Source organism: Myotis nattereri (genome assembly GCF_964212035.1).
Source record: "Myotis nattereri genome assembly, chromosome: 8".
Classification (NCBI taxonomy): domain Eukaryota; kingdom Metazoa; phylum Chordata; class Mammalia; order Chiroptera; family Vespertilionidae; genus Myotis; species Myotis nattereri.
Window position 1 is genome coordinate 89,362,955 of NC_138083.1, and position 23,663 is coordinate 89,386,617.

Here is a 23,663-nt window from a genome sequence, read left to right on the forward strand (position 1 = left end):
GGATTGTGGTTCTTTGGAACACAGAAACATAATCATAGTACCATGTTCTATTCTCCCAGCAAGTACTTCGTGTTTGTTTGGGAGATGTTAAAACAGCGAGGGCCGCATGCCCTGAAAATATTCAAGCATGCTAATTAAATAGCATTTGAGTAAATCCCTCAGTCTCTGGGCTGAAATGTAGCTAAAACAATGAGAAGAGTGTTTAGTTCTAGCTGCCTGTGCACAGTCAAGGTCAGTTGTGTTTGTGAAGAGGACATAGGAAGAGTAGCCTCTGTCACCACACCTTTGCGGTCATTGTAACCTGTTGCTGGTGCTGAAGGTTATGCACAGATGTCTCAGGTAAGGTGGTCGAACTACTGAAACCAAAAAGGAAAACTACAGCACCTCCTGGGCGGAGGGTCCCAGCCCAAGGGACTCTCTCTCGGCACGGCAGGCGGTCTGTCCCCTGTGGATTCAGTAAGGGACCCAGCAGCTGGCGGCGAGCTTTGGCAGCTTGTTCCCAGGTCGTCCTGGGAGTCGACGTGCAGCCCTGGGCTGAGGAGAGAGCAAGGAGGCTGTGGGCAGCCTTCGTGGGCAAGGCCAGGACAGGAAGTGGGAAGTGTCATTTCTGCTCATCCCCCCTTGGTGAGCACTGGGTGCGTGGGCCCCTGCGTGGTGAGGGGACTCGGAAAGGAAAGGACTCCTGTCTGGTGGCCGGCCGCTGCCGGGAAGTATTTTATAACATGTTTGCGTTGTAAGAGAAGAGCGGTGGTTGGAGTGTGTAGCTCACCAGGATGCCTGTCTATATGGCAAGGAGCGGAAGGGCAAGCAAGCACATAATGAAAATTAAGCAGCTCTATTTATTTGCAGTGAGGAAGTACAAGCAAAATGTTATCACTGCACCAGCTTTCCTTTTAACATTGGCAAGATAAAACAATGCGCAGCCGCTAAATGAGATTTGTAGTACGTAGAACACAGATGTCACAGAACCTATTCATGTGTCCATTGTTGATTTTATGTCCAGAACAGAGAGAATCCCATCTGACAGCATTGGTGATCTTGAATATCTCTGTTCCTTCACCCAGTAACCGTGGTTCTCAAACTTGATAAATATAGAGACAAGGAAAGTTTTAAAAAGGGAAAAAATTGCGTGTAATTCCCACAGTGTTGTTATTTTTGTTATAATGTTATTTATAAATATATAAATATTGCCCGACCAATGTGGTTCAGTGATTGAGTGTCCACTCATGAATCAGGAGGTCGCAGCTCAATTCCTGGTCCGGGCACATGCCCAGGTTGTGGGCTCGATCCCCAGTAGGGAGTGTGCAGGAGGCAGCCCATCCATGATTCTCTCTCAGCGATGTTTCTATCTCTCTCTCCCTTCCTCTTTGAAATCAATAAAAATATATTTTAAAAATATATATGTGTATAAAATTAAAAAGCTAGGCTCAGTTCCTCATGCTCATAGCCTAAAAGAAATTTATAAATTTATCATAGAAAATAAGCAAAGTTACACAGTCAGTGCAGTTTCAATGTAAAATGTTAAGGGTTCATACCAGGAAGATATTCATGAAGGTGATAGTTGAGTTGGTCTTTCAAGAATGAGTAGGATAGCCGAAGCCGGTTTGGCTCAGTGGATAGAGCGTCGGCCTGCGGACTGAAGGGTCCCAGGTTCGATTCCGGTCAAGGGCATGTACCTGGGTTGCGGGCATATCCCCAGTAGGAGATGTGCAGGAGGCAGCTGATCGATGTTTCTCTCTCATCGATGTTTCTAACTCTCTATCTCTCTCCCTTCCTCTCTGTAAAAAATCAATAAAATATATTTAAAAAAAAAAAAGAATGAGTAGGATAAGCAATGAGTAAGTAGGGATTGGGAAATAAAGGCTTAGGCAAATGAAAGAAAGGGGGGGGGGTGCCAAATAAGTGAGAGAGGCCTGTATGTGGAACAGAGAATGTGTTTTGGGGGCTCTACTGGGTGGTATGGGGACTGTGATCATGGACCCTTTGGAACTAGATCATGGAGCCCTTACGTATTGGACAAGGAATCAAGGTCTCATTTTGTATGAATGGGAACCCGTGAAGGCAGGTGAGAAGAAAAGGAAGAATAAGATGTGCAGTGCTATACGTACATCAATTGAAAGAGGGAAGAACAGGGGGTTGAAAGCGCAGCCCAGAGGTCGGATCCATGAGAGCAGGTACTTGGTTTACTGCTGGTCTCCTTTTTAAGAAGTGTTTGTTGGATGAGTCTGTGGTGCCCGAATGAATGGCAAAGGGCCATCCAGGTAGAAATGTGTAGGAGATAAAGGCTGGGCTCGGAGCTCAGAATAGAAGTTAGCAGCTGGTAGCATGGATTTGGGAGTTGTCCGTAACTGATTGAATCCTTGAGAGGCATATGAGATTGTAAAGGAGAGAGAGAAGGTGAGCAGACTCAGCGTAGAACTTTGACGAACTCCTACAGTTACAGCCAGTGTAAAGGGGTGGAAACTGAGAGAAGAGAACAAGGAGAGATCAGAAGGGTGAATTAGGAGATCGTATTGTCCCAGCAGCCAAACATGTGGCACCTGTGCATGCCCAGGCAATATGTATTTATTTAAAAATTTGAGATTCAGTCTTCTTTTTTTATCTTCATCTGAGGACATGCGAGAGAGAGGGGTGGGGGAGAAAGAGAGAGAAACATCAATGTTACTGGGAATTGAACCGGCAACCTTTGGGTGCACAGGACAACACAGCCAGCTACGTCGCTCCAGCGGGACTTGATTCTTCTTTTTTAAAGCAGACTTGGATGGATTCATAGAGTTTAGTTCTAGTAGCATTAAAAATGATTTTAACAGCTGTGTAAGACTTAATGTTGAAGAGGTCAAGTTCAAACTAGACAAGTGAAGTATATCCCAGAAGCATGTTGGATGTGGAGAAATTTCAGGATGGCGTTGCTATATTTTGGAATCCTATATAATAAAAGCCTAATATGCTAAGTGTCTGGTCGCCTGGTGACCAGTTGACTGTTAACCAATCAAAACATAATATGCTAATGGTATGCTAAGGCCGCTCAACCGCTCACTGTGACGTGCCCTGACCATCGGGGTAGACAGTCGACCGGTCATTCAGTCGCTATGACATGCACTGACCACAAGGGGGCAGACGCTCTGACTGGTAAATTAGCTTGCTGCTGGGGTCCGGCCTCTTCGGGACTGAGCAAGATGGGCCAGACACGCCCTGAAGCCCTGCTGCAGTCTCTCCCTGGCTGGCCAACCTCCCGCGTCCCTCCCCAATCAGCCAGCCCCCAATTGGTGGATCAGGACTGGGCAAGACAGGGTCGGACACGCCCAGGAGCCCTTCCACGCAGTTCCTCCCCAGCCCAATTGTCCACCGGTGGGGTCCCTTGGCCTGGCCTGTGCCCTCACAATCCAGGACCCCTCTGGGGGATGTCAGAGAGCTGGTTTCAGCCCGATCCCGCAGTCCACTCCTCTCGGGAGGACACCAAACGCAGGGCTCATGCCTGGCGAGTGCTGCTACAGCAGTGCCAGCCTCTCCCGATCAGGATAGATGGGCACGAGCCCGGGGCAGGCTCAGTGGGGCCAGGATAAGCGGGAGCGGCAGGTAGGAGCTGCAGGGGCGTCAGACTGTGGGTTTTGGCCCCATCCCTGCAGGCCACCCTGAGGGACCCCCACGCCCTGTGCATGAATTTGTGCACTGGGCCGCTAGTTTAACACATAATTCTTTTAGACCTACTAATGCTACATCATTAAGCTAAATATATAAGTTTAGTATGTTATACATAGCAGTTAAGCAACAGGCTAATTATATCACAAAAATTGTTTACTTTATGAATTCATATGTAATTTCTCTATTAGTGGCCTCCCCTGGGATATTTTAAGTGATTATATTAAGTTTTATTTCTAGACAGTTTTTGTGAAACTTTTTTTTGCCTAAAGCAGGCACATGGTTCAGTTGTTTAAAGAAATTAAAAAAGCACAAGCTCAAAAATAGGGTTGGTTTCTTACTACTTTATGGCTTCGAAGATCATTCTGAATCCTCTTGGTGGCGTTGATAGCATCAGCTAGTAGTAGGATTTAACATTACGTTTTCATTTCGATTAACTTGACTGCAATTGTGCCTCCGCCGCCTCTTCAGAGCCCACTGTGGAATAAAATTAAAACAGTTCTTACGATGTAACAGTTTAGTTGCAGAAAATGACATTTTTCTTTTTCCCCTGAATGGCACTGTGGTTTCTCCTTTCTCCCACTCATCTTTCCCAGCACCACCAGGTGAATTTTCCTGACGTGGTTCTCGTATCCAACACGCTCCAGGGGCTCCTGTTGCCTTCCTCTCCTCGAAGACCCTCTCATCCATCAAAGGACCAGCCCCAATGCTTTGCATTCCTGTGAACATGTCCTTGATCGTCTCTGCTAAAGTCCCATCTCCACTCCCGATTTCCTCTTCCTCTGCATAGCACTCATCAGGCCCTGCCTTTCATGAAATTACACAGGGATGCATCTCACCAGGGAGAATGTTGATTTCTTGAATGCAGGCCCCCAAGTCGTTATATCTGGCCCACTCCTCCATTGCTTTGTGCATAAAAGAGACTCAGTAAGTGTTTGTGGCTCATCAGAGTGTACACATTAAGTATCTCCCCTTCTTTGTCTATTATGATATCTCAAAGCTGCTTTTTAAAGGCAAAGTAAGTAGACAAATGTTTGCTGGGTAAGATGACAAACTTGTGAATTGCTCTTCTTTCTCCTGATCCTCTCACCCTTTACCCGCAGCCCCTCTCACTCCCTAATGGACCCATAATCCCAGCATTCTCGTTGACGGTGCCGTCTCCTTCCTGTGGGATAGCGGGCGTCCTAGGGCAGGGACCTTGTTCGTGTTTTCCGACGTGTGTCCCCCGCGTTGGAACGGTGCTTGTCATGCTGGCTGAGGGAACCGAAGGCCAGTGTTCCCTGTTTCTTGGATTGTTGGTGGTTTTCAAGGCGACCAACAGTGTGGTGTTGGACGAGCAGGAGAGAGATGTGGAGAGAGAGAGACCCTGAAGTCACTTTCTGTCCCTTGGCTGTGCCGCTCTAGGCAAGTTTCTTGACTGCTCGGAAAATCCTTTCCTCGCCTGTAAAAGGATGACCTGACCTCAATTACAGTGTTTATAAACAGGACAACCTTCAGGGAGGAAAATCTCACAAGAAATAAAATCGATAGCTGATGTGTCCTAGTCACCTAACATCCCATGACAGAGTGGTGCCCCCCAGGGTCCCTGGCTGTCCCCAGGCGTCTTTAAGCCTCTGGGAAGCAGGGCCTGTTGTCCCTTCTCCTGGGAGAAGAGAGGTGCCTGCCCAGGACCACACAGCGCTGGCGCAGAACCTGGCTAGACCAGGAATGCCGGGCTCTGAAGCCCGTGTCTGTAACTCCCAACTGCCCTGTATGTGCCCTCCCCTCTGCCCTTGGGAGGGGGAGGATTGAGGGGGCTATATTATGGGCAGTGCTTCTAGAGCTTTCGTTCCTGCCCGCATATGCTCAAGAGATGCCGAGGGCTGCCGAGTACCACTGGCCTTCCCAGACGGTGTCTTTATGAACCTGGTCTCCCAAAGAGTGAGGGGCAGGGGAGTCTGGTTTGGAAATATGCCCCCCACAATGGGACCCTCCCCCTCCTGCTCAGGTACCTCCACTTTCAGCACCCCCCCCCCCATAAAAGCGTTAACTCTTTGCCTTTTCAGCAACAAAGATAGCATATTCTTGCAGTAAGACTGTATTAAAAATTATGGCCTTATTAATTTGGGAACAAATTTGACTGCTTATGGTTGTGATAACCAAGTTGATCGTTACAGCTTTCTCTACTTAATTGAAAAATTGCTGCAACTTTTAGGGACTTTTGAGGGATTGATAAATGCCATTTGGAAACATATAGTTAAATCAACAATAACTTTTCATTACTGAAATATAATAACATCAAAAATAAGGCAGGCTGGTGGTTTCCTGTATAAAGGAATTTACCTTTTCAGCTATTTTTTTTTGAGCATTGAAAATTACTAAGCAGGGTTCATGGGATCATTCCTGCGTCTAGAAAACTAACTTTCCCATTTCAGGGAGTGGATTTCTCTTTTGAAATAGTCTGTCATTGGTTCAAAGGCTAAAAGTGTACTGTCGCTTACCACCTGGGCACTGAGTTCTTCCCCACCCGCCAGGAAGGGATCGTACCTCCCTCCTCATTACTGTATTACATGGCATAATAGATGCACAGCATCCAGGTATTACCTAACATAAGCACTTCATCTTTGTTTTATAATTGTTGGAATATAATTATTTAGATAAAATGAGGCATGTGAAGATCTCTTTGTAAATAATTTAGAAACATTTTTGTGGAATCTTGAGTGACATTATCAATATGGCATGGAATGCTATATATATATATTGATTTCAGAGAGGAAGGGAGAGGTATCGATCAAAACATCAATAATGAGAGAGAATCATTGATCGGCTGCCTCCTGCACGCCCCACTCTGGGGATCCAGCCCGCGCAACCCAGGCAGGTGCCGTGACCAGGAATTGAACTGTGGCCTCCTGGTTCATAGGTCACGCTCAACCACTGAGCCACTTGGAAAGCTTTTTTTATTGCTAATTCTTAAGTGAACGTTTTCTTCTCTGGGGATGAACTGTCAACTTGTGCACTAGTGAAGTTCTAACGAATGGCATTTCATTGCAGAGGACGGAGTAAGCCCCTGCTAATTCCAGGTTTCTTGTGTGGGATTCTGTCTCCTAGGAGAATGCATCGAAGGGCTGCGGGAGAACGACTACCTGCTGATCCACTCCTGCCGCCAGTGGACCACCATCACGGCCCACAGCCTGGAGGAGGGGCACTACGTCATTGGGCCGAAGATAGAGATCCCGGTGCACTACGCGGGTAAGACGCCGCGCCCGGCAGGAAGAGGGAAGGAAGGAGCCTGCAATAGGCTCATGCGAACTTTTCTCCGCGGCGAGAAAACGGGAATTGTCTATAACCTAGAGCAGTGGTTCTCAACCTTCTGGCCCTTTCAGTACAGTTCCTCATGTTGTGACCCAACCATAAAATTATTTTCGTGGCTACTTCATCACTGTCATGTTGCTACTGTGATGAATCGTCATGTAAATATCTGATAGGCAGGATGGTCTTAAGCGACCCCTGTGAAAGGGTCGTTCTACCACCAAAGGGGTCGCGGCCCACAGGTTGAGAACCGCTGAACTAGCAGGTATGTGACATAGGAGAAGAAGCAGCAAGCGCTTTCTTGTGGCTATTGGATCGGCCATTGAACACGTGGTTGTGCTGGTATGTTTGGAGCTTAGGCTACATCTAGTGGCCTGAATATACTTACATAAATGCAGTTTTTAAAAAAGACTTTTGTTACTCTGTAAGTCCTCTGGTACATACAGTTAATTATATAAAGGATCTTGACTTTCCTTTCCTTTCTTGGTTTTGTTTTGTTTTGTTTTTTGGCTATTCGTGTTTTTTTAAGGTCTGTAGCAGGAGCCTTAAGTCAGTTAGCTGTCAGTCGTGTAGCCTTAGGCTGCTGTGATGTTGTTGAGTGAAGTTGATCAGTCCCAGGGAGTGTTCCCTTTGGAAAAGGCCTGGCTGTGTTTCTTCCCAAGGCCTAGAAGAGCGGCGAGTGGTACGTGTTCAATAAGTACTTATTGAATGAATGAATGAATGCTGTGGTCCCCTTTAGTATCCCTAGAAATCTTTAATTGCCAAGATGGCCTAGAAATCATTCAACTTCTCAAAAGCCCTTATTCCAAAGAAAAAACTGTGAGAAAGCATTTCTGTGGCCTGGAATCTTGTCCTCTGGATTATATTTCTTAGCCACAGGAGTCGCCTTTTGAGAAAAGGAGTCAGGCTCAGGTGCGGGGGCACTGCTATGGTGAGGTTGGGACCAGGCCAGAGGGGCCGAGAGCCTGCCGCTCAGGCTGCCGTCCCTCCGTGAGTGGGTCCCCGGCTGGTGAGACCCACGCGGGTTCTAGTCTAGCAGGCTCCAGGGTGTGGGTCCTGTCTTTTGTGGAAAACTAAAAAGGAAGACATCAAATTATGCTCCATCAGCACACAGTTTTACCGCATCGGTTGTATGGGTTTTTGTTCTTAGTAGACAGAGTTTTCGTTTTTCTCCCAAAGGCAAGTTTCATTCGATCGTTTCCGCAAATGTGTTCAGAGGCTCCGGGCTGCCACCCGCCGGGACTTGTTGCCGGAGGGTGCTGATGACACCTACTGTCCCCGTGGCCTCCTGATGTGCTCACTGTGTGTCCCCTTCATGTGGCACACGTCTCAGTCCCGCCCAGTTACTGTTCCCTGCTGTTCCCTACTGTCACCACTCACCAGCTGGACTATACCTTCCTAATGAGACCAATTCCAAAAGCTCTGTGAATCCGTTGGCGGTGTACACAAAAGATGTGATTCTTTACGGCTCCGGGTGCTCGATCCAGCATCTCGAACTAGGCCGCCCACTGGAATCGTCAGGGGAGCTTAGAATGCCCGAGGCCCAGGCCCCATCTCCAGCAGGTCTGGTGGTCTGGGCATCGGGATTTTAAAAGCTCCTTCTGTGGTTAAATTATGCAGCCATGGGCGGGGCTGCCTTTTCTGGAGTGGGCATTCGCTCTGTCAGATGGTAAGATTGCCCTGAACACCTGCAAGTATTTGCAAATGTCGTACTGTTATGAACGTTTGTTTAAAAAATCAACGGACCTTCAGCTTCCACTGGGAAGAAAGAGATGGCATGTGTAGCCGCGTACTCCCCATCTGTGAGGAGGACGATGGGACTGAGCAGGCAGTGTGTTGCGAGTGGTACATTTTTTTAAGTAAAATTGAAGTGTCGAGATTAAAAGGAAACATGAACATAAGCTACATTACTTTACCTGAAAGGAGAGAAAACATTTTTAATCAGGAAGAAAAACTTGAAACAAGACTGTCTTAGTTCAGGCTCCGATAACAACATACCATAGACAGGATGGACTAGAAACAACAGGAATGTTTTTCTCTCGGTTCTGGAGTCTGGGAAGTCCAAGATCAAGGCACCAGCACATCTGGAAAGCCCAGTTCCTGGCCTGCAGACGGTCGTTTTCTCGCTGTGTCCTTGTGTGGTGGAGAGAGACTGATCCTTTCTCTTACGTCTCTCTTCGAAGGGCACTAATCCCACTTGTGAGGGTTCCAGCCTAGGATCTAGTAACACTCCAAAGGCTCCACCTCCAAATGCCATCACATTGGGGATGTGGGCATCAACATCTCATTTTAGGGGGACACTAACAGGCATGCCATAGCAAGGACCATATGGTTTAGGAGACGTTTGATAAGATCATTTCAAAAGACATACTCGGGTATATTTTTTCAAAGAATTTGTGAATGACCAAGTCAGCCCTTTGAAGAAAGAGTGTGTAAAGTAAATTATGGAGACCAGAAATATCACTTACTAGAGGCCCGGTACACGAATTCATGCACAGGTGGGGTCCCCAGAGCAGGGTGGGGAGCCAGGCCACAATCAGCCCTCCTGGCGGGCAGTGGGACGCCCTTGCCAGCCCGGGATCTGGATCCATCTCGCTGACATTTGCGTCAGTTGTCGGGAGCCACCTGGCTGCCGCTTTTATATTATTTCTTCCTTGCAAAGCATCTAGGGAGGGGAAGTGATGGTGATGACCGAGGCCAACTTCCAGGAGGCTGGAGGCACTGGTCCGTTGGTGCCTGGCCCGTTCTCCGGAGAGTGGACCTGTAGGACTACTGAGGGAGGGAGTGACTGCCGCCAAGCTGGTGGGCTACCAGGATGGGTCAGTCAGCTGAGCGGCACTCTCACTATGGGAACACACTGACCACCAGGGGGCAGCTCCTACATTGGGCGTCTGCCCCCTGGTGGTCAGTGCACATCATAGCGACCGGTCGACCAGTTATTCAGTTGTTCGGTTGCTTAGGCTTTTATATAGATAGATAGATAGATAGATAGATAGATAGATAGATGTCTCTCTGGTTAATTTAGTGCTGTCATTAAAATTATTTTACTAATTTGCCAAAATTTCATCTAGGTTGTGCTTCATCTCTCTTTCTTTGGGGAAAACTAAGAAATAATTAAAAATTAAGTTTAACAAAGCAATAAATCCCAGCAGCTTTGTAATCAACCTTGTTGGGTTTCTGGTTCTGCCATTTACTCCCTGTATTACTTTGGGCAAGTTGCTAAACTTCTGTAAACCTTGGTTTCCTCATCTATAAAGTGGGGGTAACCCCAGGACCTTTCTCCTAGGGGAGTTGTGAAGACTAAAAGGGGTCACGCAAGTAAAACCCCTTTCGGCGCAGTTATCACTGAGTAAGGGCTCCGGAAGTGTTCCTGGTGATGACTGTGAAGATGACAGCATGATTCCATAGGGGCACCTCTCTGTTTTGCACTGATTATAAGTTGAATTACTTTTCTGCTCATTAGAGCAAGCTGAACGCTGATACCCCTCAAAGTCGTCTTGGCTGCTGCTGTTTTTGTTAAACTCTTTATTTTGAGGTTGCAATAGTAGAGTATATTCCCTTAGACCTTTTACCTAGTTTTACACATTTTTAACATCATTGTTTCGTGTTTGTCTTATTCTTTTCCTCCTGTCGCCCCCTTCTTTCTCTCTTTCCACACACGCACATTTATTTTTTCTGACTCATTTGAGAGTAGGCAGCCTACACCCCTAATACTTCACTGTGTATTTCCTAAGAACAAGGATATTCTCTTATGTAACCACAGTGCTATTAGCAGATTCAGGACATTTAATACTTTCGTCTACAGTCCGTGCGCCAGTTTTGTCAGATGCCCCCAAAATGACTGTGATTGCATTCTTCCCTCCAGGTCAGCATCCAGTCTGGGGCCACTTGCTGTCCTTCCCTGTCGCGTCCCTTCAGGCCCCTTCAATGGAACAGCCTTCCTTGTGTTGCATGACGTGTTTGAGGAACACAGGCAAAGGCAGGCGTGGATAGAACAGCCCCTCGTGTGGACTTGCGAGGCCCCTGGTGATAGATCGAGGTTCCGTATTTTAGTTGGATCGCTGTGTGCGTGAGGGCTCCTTCTCAGACCGTCACATCTCAGACCGTCACATGGATGTCCCTTTGCCCCTTCCTGGTGACATTCATTTGATCACTTGGTTAAGATGTTGCCTGATTTCTCTGCTGTATTAATCCCGTTCACTTTGTGATTCCTGGAACATTTGAAGGAAACAGAGATTCTGTAAGCGTGCATCCTGTTCCTTCTCTGGCTCCTCCTCCCCAGCCTGGGGCAGCTGTTCATGTCTCCTGTCTGATCCCGTTTTCACCGTGAAGGTGGGAAAACGGTGTGTTTCTCACTTAACCCCACCACCCCTTCTCACGTGTGTTAGTTGTTATTCTCCTGTTCGGAAGAGCTTTTTCTTCTTCTGCGTTTATATATTCAGTTATCATTACCAACATGGCGTCAGGGTTTCTCCATTCACTGGGGTAGCATACATTCCTGTTTTGATTTATTTTGATGCTGGAATGGTCCCACATTCAGCCATGTGGGTGCAAGCTGGCTCTTGGGTCTCTGTGACACGCCCCCTCCGTTTTGTCCAAGCATGTCCTAGTTTCTGAAACAGGTTCAACCATTTTTTCCCGTCAGTCCACCGTCCAGTCAGGGCCACCGCACGGTCCTGTTGCAGGCAGCACCCTCCTGTGTGCTCTGTAGGTGGGGTCCCTGGGAATCGGGCACAGCCCAGTGGGGCAGCCGTACGCAGCTCCACTCACACTCATTCCACAAAGTAGTAAACTCAGCATTTTTACAGAATCGCAACTCAGCGCTTTTCCCATCTTCTTTACCAGACATTCTCATGTGAAAAGACTGTCATAAAACTTCGAGAAAAAGATCAATGTGACTTGAAGTTTTTAACAGAATTGCACACTGATATGGTGGTGATCAGATCGCCTTATTATTAGATGTACTTTGGGGGGAAAATAAGACTTTCCTCCTTCTGGCAAAGTTTTTCGTTTTGGATAAAAGGAGTTTTCTTGGTAAAACAATTGATTCTGAGAGAGAGAATGTATTCAGTCAGCATCACGGATTTTGCTAACAGTGGAGAAGCCACTCAAGAAAAGTCGGCAGAGTGTATAGAAAAGTGGTGCCTGCTTTCACCCAGGATTTATTTAAAAGGCATCACAGATCAGTTTTAGGTGAGCTTCTAACTTCTCGATGCTCCCCAAAGGGCAGTGTTTCCTGAGAAATGTGCAGTGCAGAAATCGGCATTTTTCTGCATTCTGAGTACTCAGACCGGCTAAGTACTGCTTGGCACTTCATCAGACAGTTAATCCACCCTGCACCCCGCCCCCATGATCCTGATTTCTTAAACAACAACAACATCTGCTTTAAAAAATTTTAAACCTAATGCCACTGAATTATAGCAAGAGTTTGTAAAGACGAATGACTTTCATTTTGCAGTTCATATTTCTAGTCATCAGATTCCTTTCGTCTCTGCAGCTCAGAGTGGCCAGTTAAGCTACCCACGTTGGTTACCACTAAAGCTCATGGCTCAGGGTCCCTCTTTCCTGCTGCCCCCTTCTGGGGCCTTAAATGCAACTTAGTCCTTACAATTGGGCATTTTCTCCCCTTTAAAACTAATATAATCAGGCCCCACAAACACCGGGAGATGCCATTGCTTCTGGGATTTCATTTGCCCTTCGAAGCTCCAAGTTTCCGATCTATAAAATGGGGATTTGCCTTAGAAAATGCCATGAAGCCCTAGCTGGTTTGGCTCAGAGGACAGAGCATTGGCCTGCGGACTGAGAGGTCCCAGGTTCGATTCTGGTCAAGGGCATATACCTTAGTTGCAGGCACATCCCTGGTTGGGGGTGTGCAGGAGGCAGCCGGTCGATGTTTCTCTCTCATTGATGCTTCTAACTCTCTATCCCTCTCCCTTCCTCTCTGTGAAAAATCAATAAAATATGTTTTAAAAAAAATAAAAGAAAGACAACGCCATGAAGGTTCTCGGAGGCCTGAGCGGTGTGGGTGACTCTGCAGTGTGCCCGGCGCCGACGAGCCCTCAATAAACGCCACCTCCTCATGGTGCCCCCTCCTGGGAGCCAAATGGACCAGAAGGGGAGGCGCCGTGGACCCGTGGCCCGACGGCGGGAGAAGCAGTGGAATTCATTCGGGCTGAGGGTATGAAATGTGCATCAGGGGAAGGAGTGCGTGCTGTCATCATGATGAACGGATTGATACCTGAACAGACGCATCCGAGATGAACCCCAGCCGCCGCGTTTGGCTTCTATTTTTAAGTTCTCATCTTCCTGCAAATCCGGTGAATCTATAACAAGCTCAGATGATCTCAGTCCTTTCTTCCCCGCGACATTATGTACAGAAATAAATGGCAGTGGAGCGCGGGGGTGGGGAGGGCTGCTTATGAGTCTGCAAGGCCCTGACTCAGCACGCACCTGGCTTTCTCTCTGCAGAGCCTGTTGAAAAAAACACACAAACAGCACCAGACATGTAGATGCGCTCGGTCTCTCGGGCAGAATTACCCTAATGCGGCATCTAACATAACCTTGAGTTGTAATTACCGAACAAAAGGAAATGTCGAAACAGGCTGATTTTATCCCCCTGGGTTGTGAGTTTAATTAGCATGAATCATCCGCTTGCAAAGTAACTCCGCGTGTTGAACAACACTCTGTGCGCTGTGACTATTACGTGGGATCGAGCGTACGTGATGAATGGACATCAAACCCTCTCTGAGGAAGTTCTCAAGTACAAGTACGGTTGCTAAGGAGCATCATCCCAGCCATGAATGTTAGATACCTGAGGACCAGTTTTCATACTGGAATCTTTCCGTCACGGTTAGCCCTAACTACGATGTATGTACTGCTTACTATGTTCTAGGCACTTTGGTTTCTGTGTGTAACTTTCACAACAATCCCATGAGGCAGGTTCTGTTAATACCTGCATTTTGCACAAGTACAAACTGAGGTTTAGAGATGGTACACATATCGGAATATTACTCAGCTGATCAGTGTGATTGGAACCCATGATCGGGTGTGCCTCCGGGCCCGCTCCCCCCACCACTGGTCCCCGGAAGGTGTTGGGAGTCACTTCCCACCCCAAGGCATCGAGCCACCCTGGAGACGAGAGAGCAGCTAGCATGAGCCAGTCCACCAAAGCTTGCACCTGCTCCCCTTCCCCACCCAGCCCTCGGGGGCATTACAGACATCTCTATCACGGCCTTTGCCACAGTGGCAAGCCCTCCGCCTCCAGGTGACATTCCCATCGGAGTAAATTACAGGGAAGAACGCAAAGCCAAGCAGAGCCTTCAGGTCAGCGAGAGTGAAGGACGGGGGTGCACCCAGGAGGCCATCCTGGTGGTGATGGGCCTTCCAGGTGTGACTAAGGAAAGCGTGGTCCTCAGAAGGCACGCAGGGAATCGAAGGGAGGAAATTAGATTATAATGAGGGTTAAATGTGTGGGAGGTGGGACTGCATGCAGGATCAGCTAATTTTGTCAAGATATGTTTAAGGCAGCGGTTCTCAACCTGTGGGTTGCGACCCCTTTGGGGATCGAATGACCCTTTCACAGGGGTCGCCTAAGACCATCGGAAAACACATATATAATTACATATTGTTTTTGTGACTAATCACTATGCTTTAATTATGTCCAATTTGTAACAATGAAATTGGGGGTCACCACAACATGAGGAACTGCATTAAAGGGTGGTGGCATTAGGAAGGTTGAGAACCACTGGTTTAAGGGAAGCCAAGAGACAGACGTAGGAGCTTCTAAATTTCATCTTTTCAGAAGAACCTGTCTAGTTTAGGAAGAAGGATTCAGAAGAGAAAAGAGGAGGAACTGATTGCTATAATAGCTTGGTGTCTGGGAAATTGTCTTTGCCTTTTTTTTCCCCCAAGAGAGACATTTGTCACTCTCTCCTACTCTACTTCCTGACTAAATGATATTCTTTTTTTAGCTGATTTAATATGGTGTTTGTGATTAAAGGGTAGGTGGTTGTATCTTTCACATTTGGGTATTCAGCCTGGTATTTAAACTCAAAATAAGGATAAAGAAATTAACCTTTGATAGAAGAATGACACAAGCGTTGCTACCAACCTTTCTGGTCTCAATTCTAAATGCTGGAGAATAATCATCCAAGGAAATTTGAATTTGATTGATATTCATGATGAGATGATATTAGGGAATTATTTTGATTTTGTTTATGTGGCACTATTATGATGGTTATGAAGGAAAATACTTCTATTTTTTTAGAGGCACATACTGAATTATTTAGGGAAGAATTGTGATTAAAATTCATAAAATACTTAGCAAAAACCCCATAAAAATAGATGAATAATTGACAAGCTTGTAAAGTTGTTAAATCTAGGTGAAGAGTAGAAGGGTGTTCACATTCCCCTAATTTCCCAGATGTTAGGAAATTTTGGTAATAAAAAGGGAAAAGTTGACCCTGACATAACAACCAGAGACACAGTTAATCGTATTGTGGAACTACAAATGGAGTTCTTACCAAACCACTCTGCCCCTTCCTTCGATCCTACTTATATTAGAGTCTTAAGTAATTTCTGGGAGAATGAAAGAGAGTTCTCCTTTCACTGTGTTGATTTGTTCTGGTGTGAAGTGTGTGTGGAAACCATCAATGAAAGGTGAACTCAGAAAGACATGTTTCTGTTTCCATAGGGTGGCGGGACCCTCCAGCCATGGCTTCCTAGGGGGACTTGAGTACTCACAGCTCTCTCTCTCTCTCTCTCTGGTGGGGGAAAGAAATTTCCTTTTAATTTCTAGGGGCTCACCCTGTTGTTTGTAGCGATTTAAATATAAAGGGGTAAAGAGAGGGGTGTGTGTGTGCGGTTGTGTGTGTGTGTGTGTGTGTAAGTTTGGGGAGAAAGATATTTTATTAGTTTCTTTTTAAAATAAGAGCTTTGTGGGAGATATGGAAAGGGGAAACATGAGCAAATACCGTGGAAAGTTGTTGGGTGCCCTATTATGTGGCTTTTCTTGATCTACAAACTTTACTAAAAAAATCTGAGAATCCCTCGACGGCTCTTTTCACGTTTTGCCCTGCTGACTCTCAGAGCGCTGGCAAATCATCTACCAGCAGGAAAGTGAGGACCAGAAAATAAAGCAAAACAGAAACTCTGGCCCGACACAGGGCTGGTGCGTGGGGTTCAGAACCCCTGTCCACGCGTGTGTGGCAACTGAGTGGAAAGTTCTCGCGTAGTGTCACCTGTGAGAGCCTCTGATCGGCGTCAGGTGGCAAGTTTGGCCAGGCTCCCTGCGGCCACGCGGCTGGTGGCGTGTTTGCAGCGTGGGCGGGGCTCGCTGACTCCATCGTTCAATTTCCATCTTGAATGTGTGCCTCTCAGAGGTAGTGACCTTTCAAAGGTTCCCTTTCAGCTTTTAGGAGCCGCTCCGAGTTTGGGGCTTTACTTTTCCCTTTGCGGAAGGAAAGCAGACGGAGGAATGCCTCCCAAAGCGGATTGCTGTGCTGGGCAAGCCTCCTGCAGCTGCTCCCCTCCGCTCCTAAGACCTGGAACCACTGACCTTATGTCTCGGTCGCCGGTGACCCCGAGCGCTGGCCTCCTGTGACACCCCTCGCCCATCGGGTGGCTGTCAGCTTGCTCATCCAGAGAAGGACAGCGAGCCCGTGCACCAGCGAGCGCTTCTGACCTTTGGGCCCGAGGAGAGGGGTTCAGACTCCCACGGGCGTCTGCGGGAGGGGAGGTGGCCATCGCCAGGCCTCCAACGTGTTAGAACTGGTGGGTGGGACCTCCTGGGGCTTGACCCTGATAGGGAGTCCAGCCAACCAGTGAGCGTGAGACAAGCACAGTACACACAGAGCTGTGCTTTTCTGGGCGTTAAACGCGCTGGAGGTCAGTGCGATGTGGTGGCACAGGCATGTGAAGGGGCCATGTCTCCCTGGCGGCCTTGTCTCTCCTGAGTCTGATGCTCAGGTGTGTTCCCTTCCAGCCCTTCCCACCGGCTCCCCTGTGGGCTGGCTCCCAGTCAGGAAGCTGGCTGGTCCCTGGGCGGGATGTCAGGCCTCCGTCCACCTCAGGACCCTGCGGTACTCGTGTCGAGGGCTCCAAAAGAGGCACCAGCCAGTGGATGGATGGTGGCCCTGTCTGGGGGTGGGGGTGGGGGTGGGGGCCTCCACGTGAACCCAGGGAAGAGGGCATTCCAGACAGAGTAGCAGCCTGGACAGAGGTTGGCATGTGGGCAGTGGTGAGGACAGCTCAAATCACTTGTCAGCTGGAGGGGAAGGAGTGTTTAGGAAGCAAGGCTGCAAACCAGCTGGGAACAAGCATGAAGGAGCTTGAATTCTGGGAGGACTAATGGGAACTGTGATCTCTGGGCCTTGGGATGGGGGTGGGGGGAATCTCTCACATGATCTTCATTTTGAAAAGATTCCCAGAGGCCCCCACACCTCCTGACCCCACCTCACCTCCCCACTGGTGTGTAATGGAGGTGGGAAGGTGTGAGAAACCGGATGGAAAGTTGCTGAAACAGCCCTGATGAAAGATATGAAAGATACCGAGCCCTGAGGAGGCTGAGGGAGTGCTGATGGAGGAAGAGCTGACATCTAGATGCGAGAAACAAGGCAGCAGGAGAGATAGATCATCTAGATTTGTTTTGCGGTGGCTGGGCCCGTGCAGCACACTGACCCTTGGCCTCCTTTAACCTTGGAAACGGCCCCTTTCTAGTGAGGGTGCCAAGGCTGCGGGTTGTGGCCGAGGTCCTACGGTCCGGGGGCGGTGACACCGAGATTCACACCCAGAGCCGTTCAGCCGTGAAGCCCGAGCACTCACCCAGGACCTGCCCAGCGGCCGGAGCAGGGTCCCAGGAGCCTCTGGGCTTGGGGTGTCCCATCTGCAGGGAGTTCACTCCCGTGACTATCCTGTGTTTTGGATGGAAGCCTTGGGGGCAGGTGGGCTGGCCCTGTGGCTAGCACACTGCCCGGGTCAGGTGGATGTGAAAAACAGCATCCTGCTGGTGGTGGGGGCTGCCCCAGTGGCTTTCAGGCGGGCTGGCGAGTCACGAAGCAGGCAGGTACATCTCTGCCCGGCCATGATGCTGTCATTGTTCTCTGTTTTTGCATCTTCCCCCACCTGCGGCCTTCTGGTCAACCACAGGCGCTCACCCTCCGCCCCTCTAGCAGGAAAAGCTCACACATTCCATTGTAGGAACACAGACTGGCCTTCTAGGTGTTTCCCAGGGGTGAGCAGGTAGGGGAAAGAGCAGTCCTTCTATCTGAACAAAAACCCCACGTCTGGATTACCAGCACCGTCACCTATCTACGTGTAAAGAATAAAGACATTGCAGCTGAACCACACTTCCTGGTGTGTGTAACTTCACTTCGCCTCCTGCATACACACTTACCACATTGTCGAATAGAGAGTGAGTAGTCTTTTTTTTTTAATAATGCTTTTTATTACGTTATTTTTTAAGTCCTCACCTAAGGACATGCTTTGAGTGAGGAAGAGAGAGAGAGAGAGAGAGAGAGAGAGAGAGAGAGAGAGAGAAAGAGAGAGAGAGAGAGGGAGAGAGATATACTTTGATGCGAGAGAGAAACATTGATCGGTTGCCTTCCGTACCTACCCCAGTTGCGGATAGAACCCACAACCCAGGTATGTGCCCTGACCCAGAATTAAACCATCAACCTTTCTGTCCTGATACTCGACCAGCTGGGCAGCAAGTGAGTAGCCTTTTTTGTGAGGTCGAAGGACAATCAGACGATGCATTTTCCCTGTTGCAGGAACCATTAAGAAATTAGCTTTGTCTAATGGTTGAACAGTGGACTACATGAACAGGTATTAAATTGCATGTCATTTACCATTTAGAGTTGTTCTCAAAGGCACATATTATACAGAAGTTTTTGTTTTTTAGAATCATTCAGTCATTTTCTTCTTTGCCTTTCATCCTTTACTTTTTTATCTTCCTTCATCATCTTGACATTACATATATTTACATATATATGTATATATTACAGTTAATGCAAAGTTCTTTTTTGTTGGAGCTATATTATTTTGCTTGAATCCTAGGAAGGGTCTAGCATAAGGTGAGTAATTGATTATTATCAGTTTGGATTAAATAAGCTAGTGGTAGAGTATTATCCTATTACATGGGTACATGCCATCAAGGAGAATATTGCTTGCCGGGGAGGTGAGAGCTAAATCATTGCTCCAAGAACACATCAACCTGCAAATTCCAGGAAGCTTGTCTACTTAGTGTACAGATGCAGATAAGAAGGGGGTGGTGTGTGATGACAGAACAGTGTGCAAAACAGACTAACGGCCAGAAAAGAAATTTATGAGCCATGTGCCCTCGCGAGGTGACAGAGTGTCACCTTTCCAGCATCTACTGGAATGTTCCTCATGTCTTTGAAGACCATGCATGAAACATCTGATAGCAAATGCATGGCGTGAACACCGGGTTCATGTTCTTCCGCGGCAGCCTGAGCATTTGGCATATGAGAGCTCAACCCGGTCTTATCACTGCTGCTATGAAGCTGCTCGAACCACATGCCAGGTTCTAAGCTTTGGCCAAAGCTCGCAGCCAGTATATTGGCCACATGAAATGAGTAAGTACAACGTCCATCAATAATGAGCACGGTGGCCGCATAGTTTATTCAGGGTGACTACCAATCTGTTCGTTTGCCAGAGAGTCTTATCTGTGGCTTTATGAGGTCTTGAAGACGGATTTACAAAAATAATGTAGGCGTCTTCTCAGACATGACAGCGAATCTGGTTCACTGGAAAGCGGGTGATGGAAAATTACCAGGTTGAAAACGATGCGGACAACACACAGTGACCAAGCTCAGTGATGTCCTTACGGAAATATGTGCGCGTGGGCAGCTAGGACACGCTGTGAGACAGCTGGTCCATTTGGGCTGCTTCTTCCCGATGCCTTATTTTCAGGTGGCTTTACTGGTAAAACAGTCTGTCCTCAAGGCCTGAAAATTTCACTGCTTCTCACTGCTTCTTGTCAGAGTCTTGGGAAAATGTGAAGAGAACATGCAGATATATATTTTTTTAATTTTTCTAAAATTTAACCAAACCAGAAAAGGAAAGTCTTCTTTACCTTCTACACCATTTTCCACTTGTTTCCGTGAGTGAAAGCATTTCTGTTCCCTGGAGGGCTCAGCCAAGGAAGCTTAGGAAGTGATGAGCCCACCAGGACGCACCCCTTCTCTGTCACCCCCTTTAATCGTCCCCCTGAAGAACCTGGTGGTTGCTGGTGGCCTGCTTTGCACTTTGAGGTCCACATATAGTCTTGTCTACTGTCTCCCGGGGTCCCCTTGACTCCTCCTGTGTCTATCCAATGGTGGTGGAAGGAAATCTGCTCCCCTCCACACGGAACTTAGGTTTTACCTGAGTACATACTATTTCCTTCTATTCAAACATGTCTATTAAGACAGGAAGAGGTGAGTTTTGACCTTCTAAATAAGAGACGGGCTTATCTTCCAGGTTGGTAGAACAGTTTTCTGTGTCTCCTGCAGCTGGGCTCCTGGACTATCGAGGTCTTCATTTTCTAGTTGGAAATAAAAGTTCTGATTTTAACCGGCTGTGTCAAGCATGTTTCCTCTACTGACTGCTCGGATAACTGCAATGGGAGGGAAACTGGCTTAAGAACAGTGGGAAGGCGAGGAGAGAGCCGTCACCAAAGTGTGAAGCTGCTTGTGTCTGTGTCCCTCTACAAAAAAAACAAACACGACCTGACCCACCATTTTTTTCATTAACAACCCAGGCCATGCTGCCTTCTCGGCAAGTCCTTGGGGGACGCCTTTTCTGAGTTACAGTCCTGACCTCTTGCCCCGTTTCCTGGTGGAGCAAACCCAAGCCAAGTCCTGTGGCCGTTCAGCCGACGGGGCCAGTGGAACCAGTATTGCCAGCCTTGTTGACATTGCCTCACCACACAAGAGAGCTTTGTGCGTTCTTTGTTGGGGTGCTGGGACAGAGGCAGGTGTGGGAGCCTCACAGGGTGGAACTTGCCCTCTGAGGTGACTCACTGGGTGCCACTCCGGGTGTATATTGTCAGCACCCCCTTGCGAGGGGGTGGTTTGCCCTCAGAGGTACCGCTCCTAGGGCTCCTAGACGATTGCATGTTTAAACCCCTGGAAGTGCTCCAAGTGGGTAATTGCTCTCCACCTTCTAAAAAGCAATCGGATTGGGTGTGTCTGTTCCATTTCTCAGAAGTAAGACACAGATTGGTTTTGTCTAAGGGGAGTGTAGGTCACAGAAAGGTCTTGGGTTTTGATTTAGAAGAGAGACTATTTTATGCATATGCTTGTGATTGTGATAACTTAGAGTGGTTTCAGTGTAAAGATATAATCCACTTTATTCGTACGTAATAATCTCAGCAATAAGTGTCCTTTGTATCTGTGCATCATTACATGTGTATGTATCTATATATTTACTTTTGTGTGTGTGTATATATATATGGCCCGATGCATGAAATTCGTGCATGGGTAGGGTCACTAGACCTGGCCGGCGATCAGGGCCAATCTGTGGGGTGACCAGCAGGGCGATGGGGTGGGCAGGAGGGAACCCCTGCTGGCACCCGCCTTGGCTGGCTTGCGGCCTGCAGGCTGGGGCAGCTCCTACATTGAGCGGCTGCCCCCTGGTGGTCAGTGCATGTCATAGCTACTGATCGTTCCACCTGTCGTTTCACCATTCAGTCGATTTGCATATTAGGCTTTTATTATATAGGATATACATGCACACAGAGGAATTATGCAAGTGTTGGCTATCAGAAGGTAGTGAAATTTCAGCTGATTTAAAAAACAAACCTGCCCAATCCACATCCTGCCTTTTAACCCTATTTCTACATCTAACAGCTCCTCGGCCAATCATCTCTGCTCCTTCTTACTCACTTTATAACTCATTGTGGCCTGACTCTCATTTAATAACTTTTTGAAATAGCTTTTGCTCAGATCATTGGTGTACCCCACTTTCTCCATGATGGATCTTTCTACCTCATTTGAAACTATTTGCGTTTTTCTCCTTGAAATCCAGGATCACAATGCTGCCAGGACATGTCCATGTGCTCCTGGCCCATCTCCAAGCTCTCTCACCTTCAGTGTCACCTGCCCCTGGTGCTCCGTGTCACCAGAGTGCCATCCAAGGCTCCTCCCCTTCCTCCCTGAGATAGGTCTTCAGGACTGTCCCACTCAGCTCAGGGTAGCCGACTCCAGAGTCACCTCCACCCTTAAACCTGCTCTCCTTCCTGCATCCTGTTTGGTGGCATTGCCACCCGAGCCAGAAAGTTGGGAGTCTTCCCCCAACTTCCTCCCCCACATCCTGTGGTTCCAGGTCCCACTGAGTCGATCTTCTCTGCATATCAAATGTGTCCTTCTTAACAAGCATGTGTCTGCTGCCCTGATTCAAAACCTTTGAACGGCCTCCAGTTTTGTTCCCCTGAAGTTTGCTACCTGCACAGTAGCCAGGAAGGTCATCAGTGTGAAGCCACACAGTGTTTTTAATTGACCCACCTTACGCCTTCCAGTGGTTCTCAACCTTCTTAATGCCGCGACCCTTTAATACAGTTCCTCATGTGATGGTGACCCCCAATTGCATTGTTACAAATTGAACATAATGAAAGCATAGTGATTAATCACAAAAACAATATGTAATTATATATGTGTTTTCTGATGGTCTTAGGCGACCCCTGTGAAAGGATCGCGACCCACAGGTTGAGAACCGCTACCGGAAACCCTTTTGTGGACCCCCAGGCCAACAAGCGGAAGTCAGCATGACAGAGTGAGGTGCACTGTGACCCAGGTCCTGCCTGTGCATTCCCACCGCCCTGGGGGTGGCCCTACTGTGTGCCCCCCCTTTGGCCATGCTCTCCTCACGACATGCAGAGGTCACCCGTCGTCTGGGGAGCCTCCCGGGTGCCTCCGGGGTTCCTGTACCCCTGTCTGCGATGTGGCACATTTATGATGATCTTCTCCCCAGGACATCTTGAGCTCTTGGAGGGCAAGTACAGATTCTACTGTATCTCGTGTGCCTATCAGAGGACCTGGCATGTAGTAAGACAGGGGTCCATGACGTGTATGTGGTTTGGTGGCGAGGAGGTGTCAGGATATACAGACACTGTAAATAGCAGGAAGTTGGACATAATCTTGGAATGACCTTGGCTGCTCTCATTGGTAGCCAGCCTGAGTGATGCAGGTGACAGAAATTGAGCTTGAGCAGTTTAAAGCGGCATACTCAACATTTAACCTTCCCTCGTAGCGCTTCTTGGCCTTTTGGCGAAGATCAAGTGTAAACTTCCCTTGCACTAGACAATATTGCATTTACCTTGACATTTTAAGTACAAGGAAACTAGGCATTTAGGTATCCAAAGAGTGTGGCTTGTAAATTGAGGAACACTGGCTTCAAGAATTTCACAGAACATGACTGTCAACATTGAGAGTTATGCCTGTGGTTAAACTTAATCTTAGACTTTTGTAAGCATGTCGATATAAACTCTGTGGTCACGTTTACTTTAAAATTGCCACAAAGTAGTGTGTCAATTACCAGGTAATGGAAACTTTTATAATGTTCTTCTTCTAGGACCTGTATAAATAACGTCTTGTCTTCTGTATATTCTGATGATGCTCATAGCCACTCACAGCCAAAGGGAAGGGTTATCTTGTTCATCCCCCAGATGTCACAGTTGGAGGAAGTGAAAGGCACATGGCGGCTGGGCCACTGCTCAGTCTTGTGCTCGCTAATTTCCG

At 47.8% G+C, this 23,663-nt stretch overlaps 1 protein-coding gene across 2 annotated transcripts in view; it reads left to right on the forward strand.

Moving 5' to 3' along the window:
• Positions 1–23,663, forward strand: part of GAREM1 (GRB2 associated regulator of MAPK1 subtype 1) — a gene marked incomplete at its 5' end in the record, with an annotated part of 151,270 nt that overhangs the window by 48,506 nt on the left and 79,101 nt on the right. For both annotated transcript variants that reach the window (XM_081097333.1, XM_081097334.1), the window contains one exon: positions 6,727–6,867. In XM_081097333.1, coding sequence (XP_080953459.1) covers positions 6,727–6,867 — 141 coding nt within the window. The remainder of the gene's footprint in view (positions 1–6,726; positions 6,868–23,663) is intronic.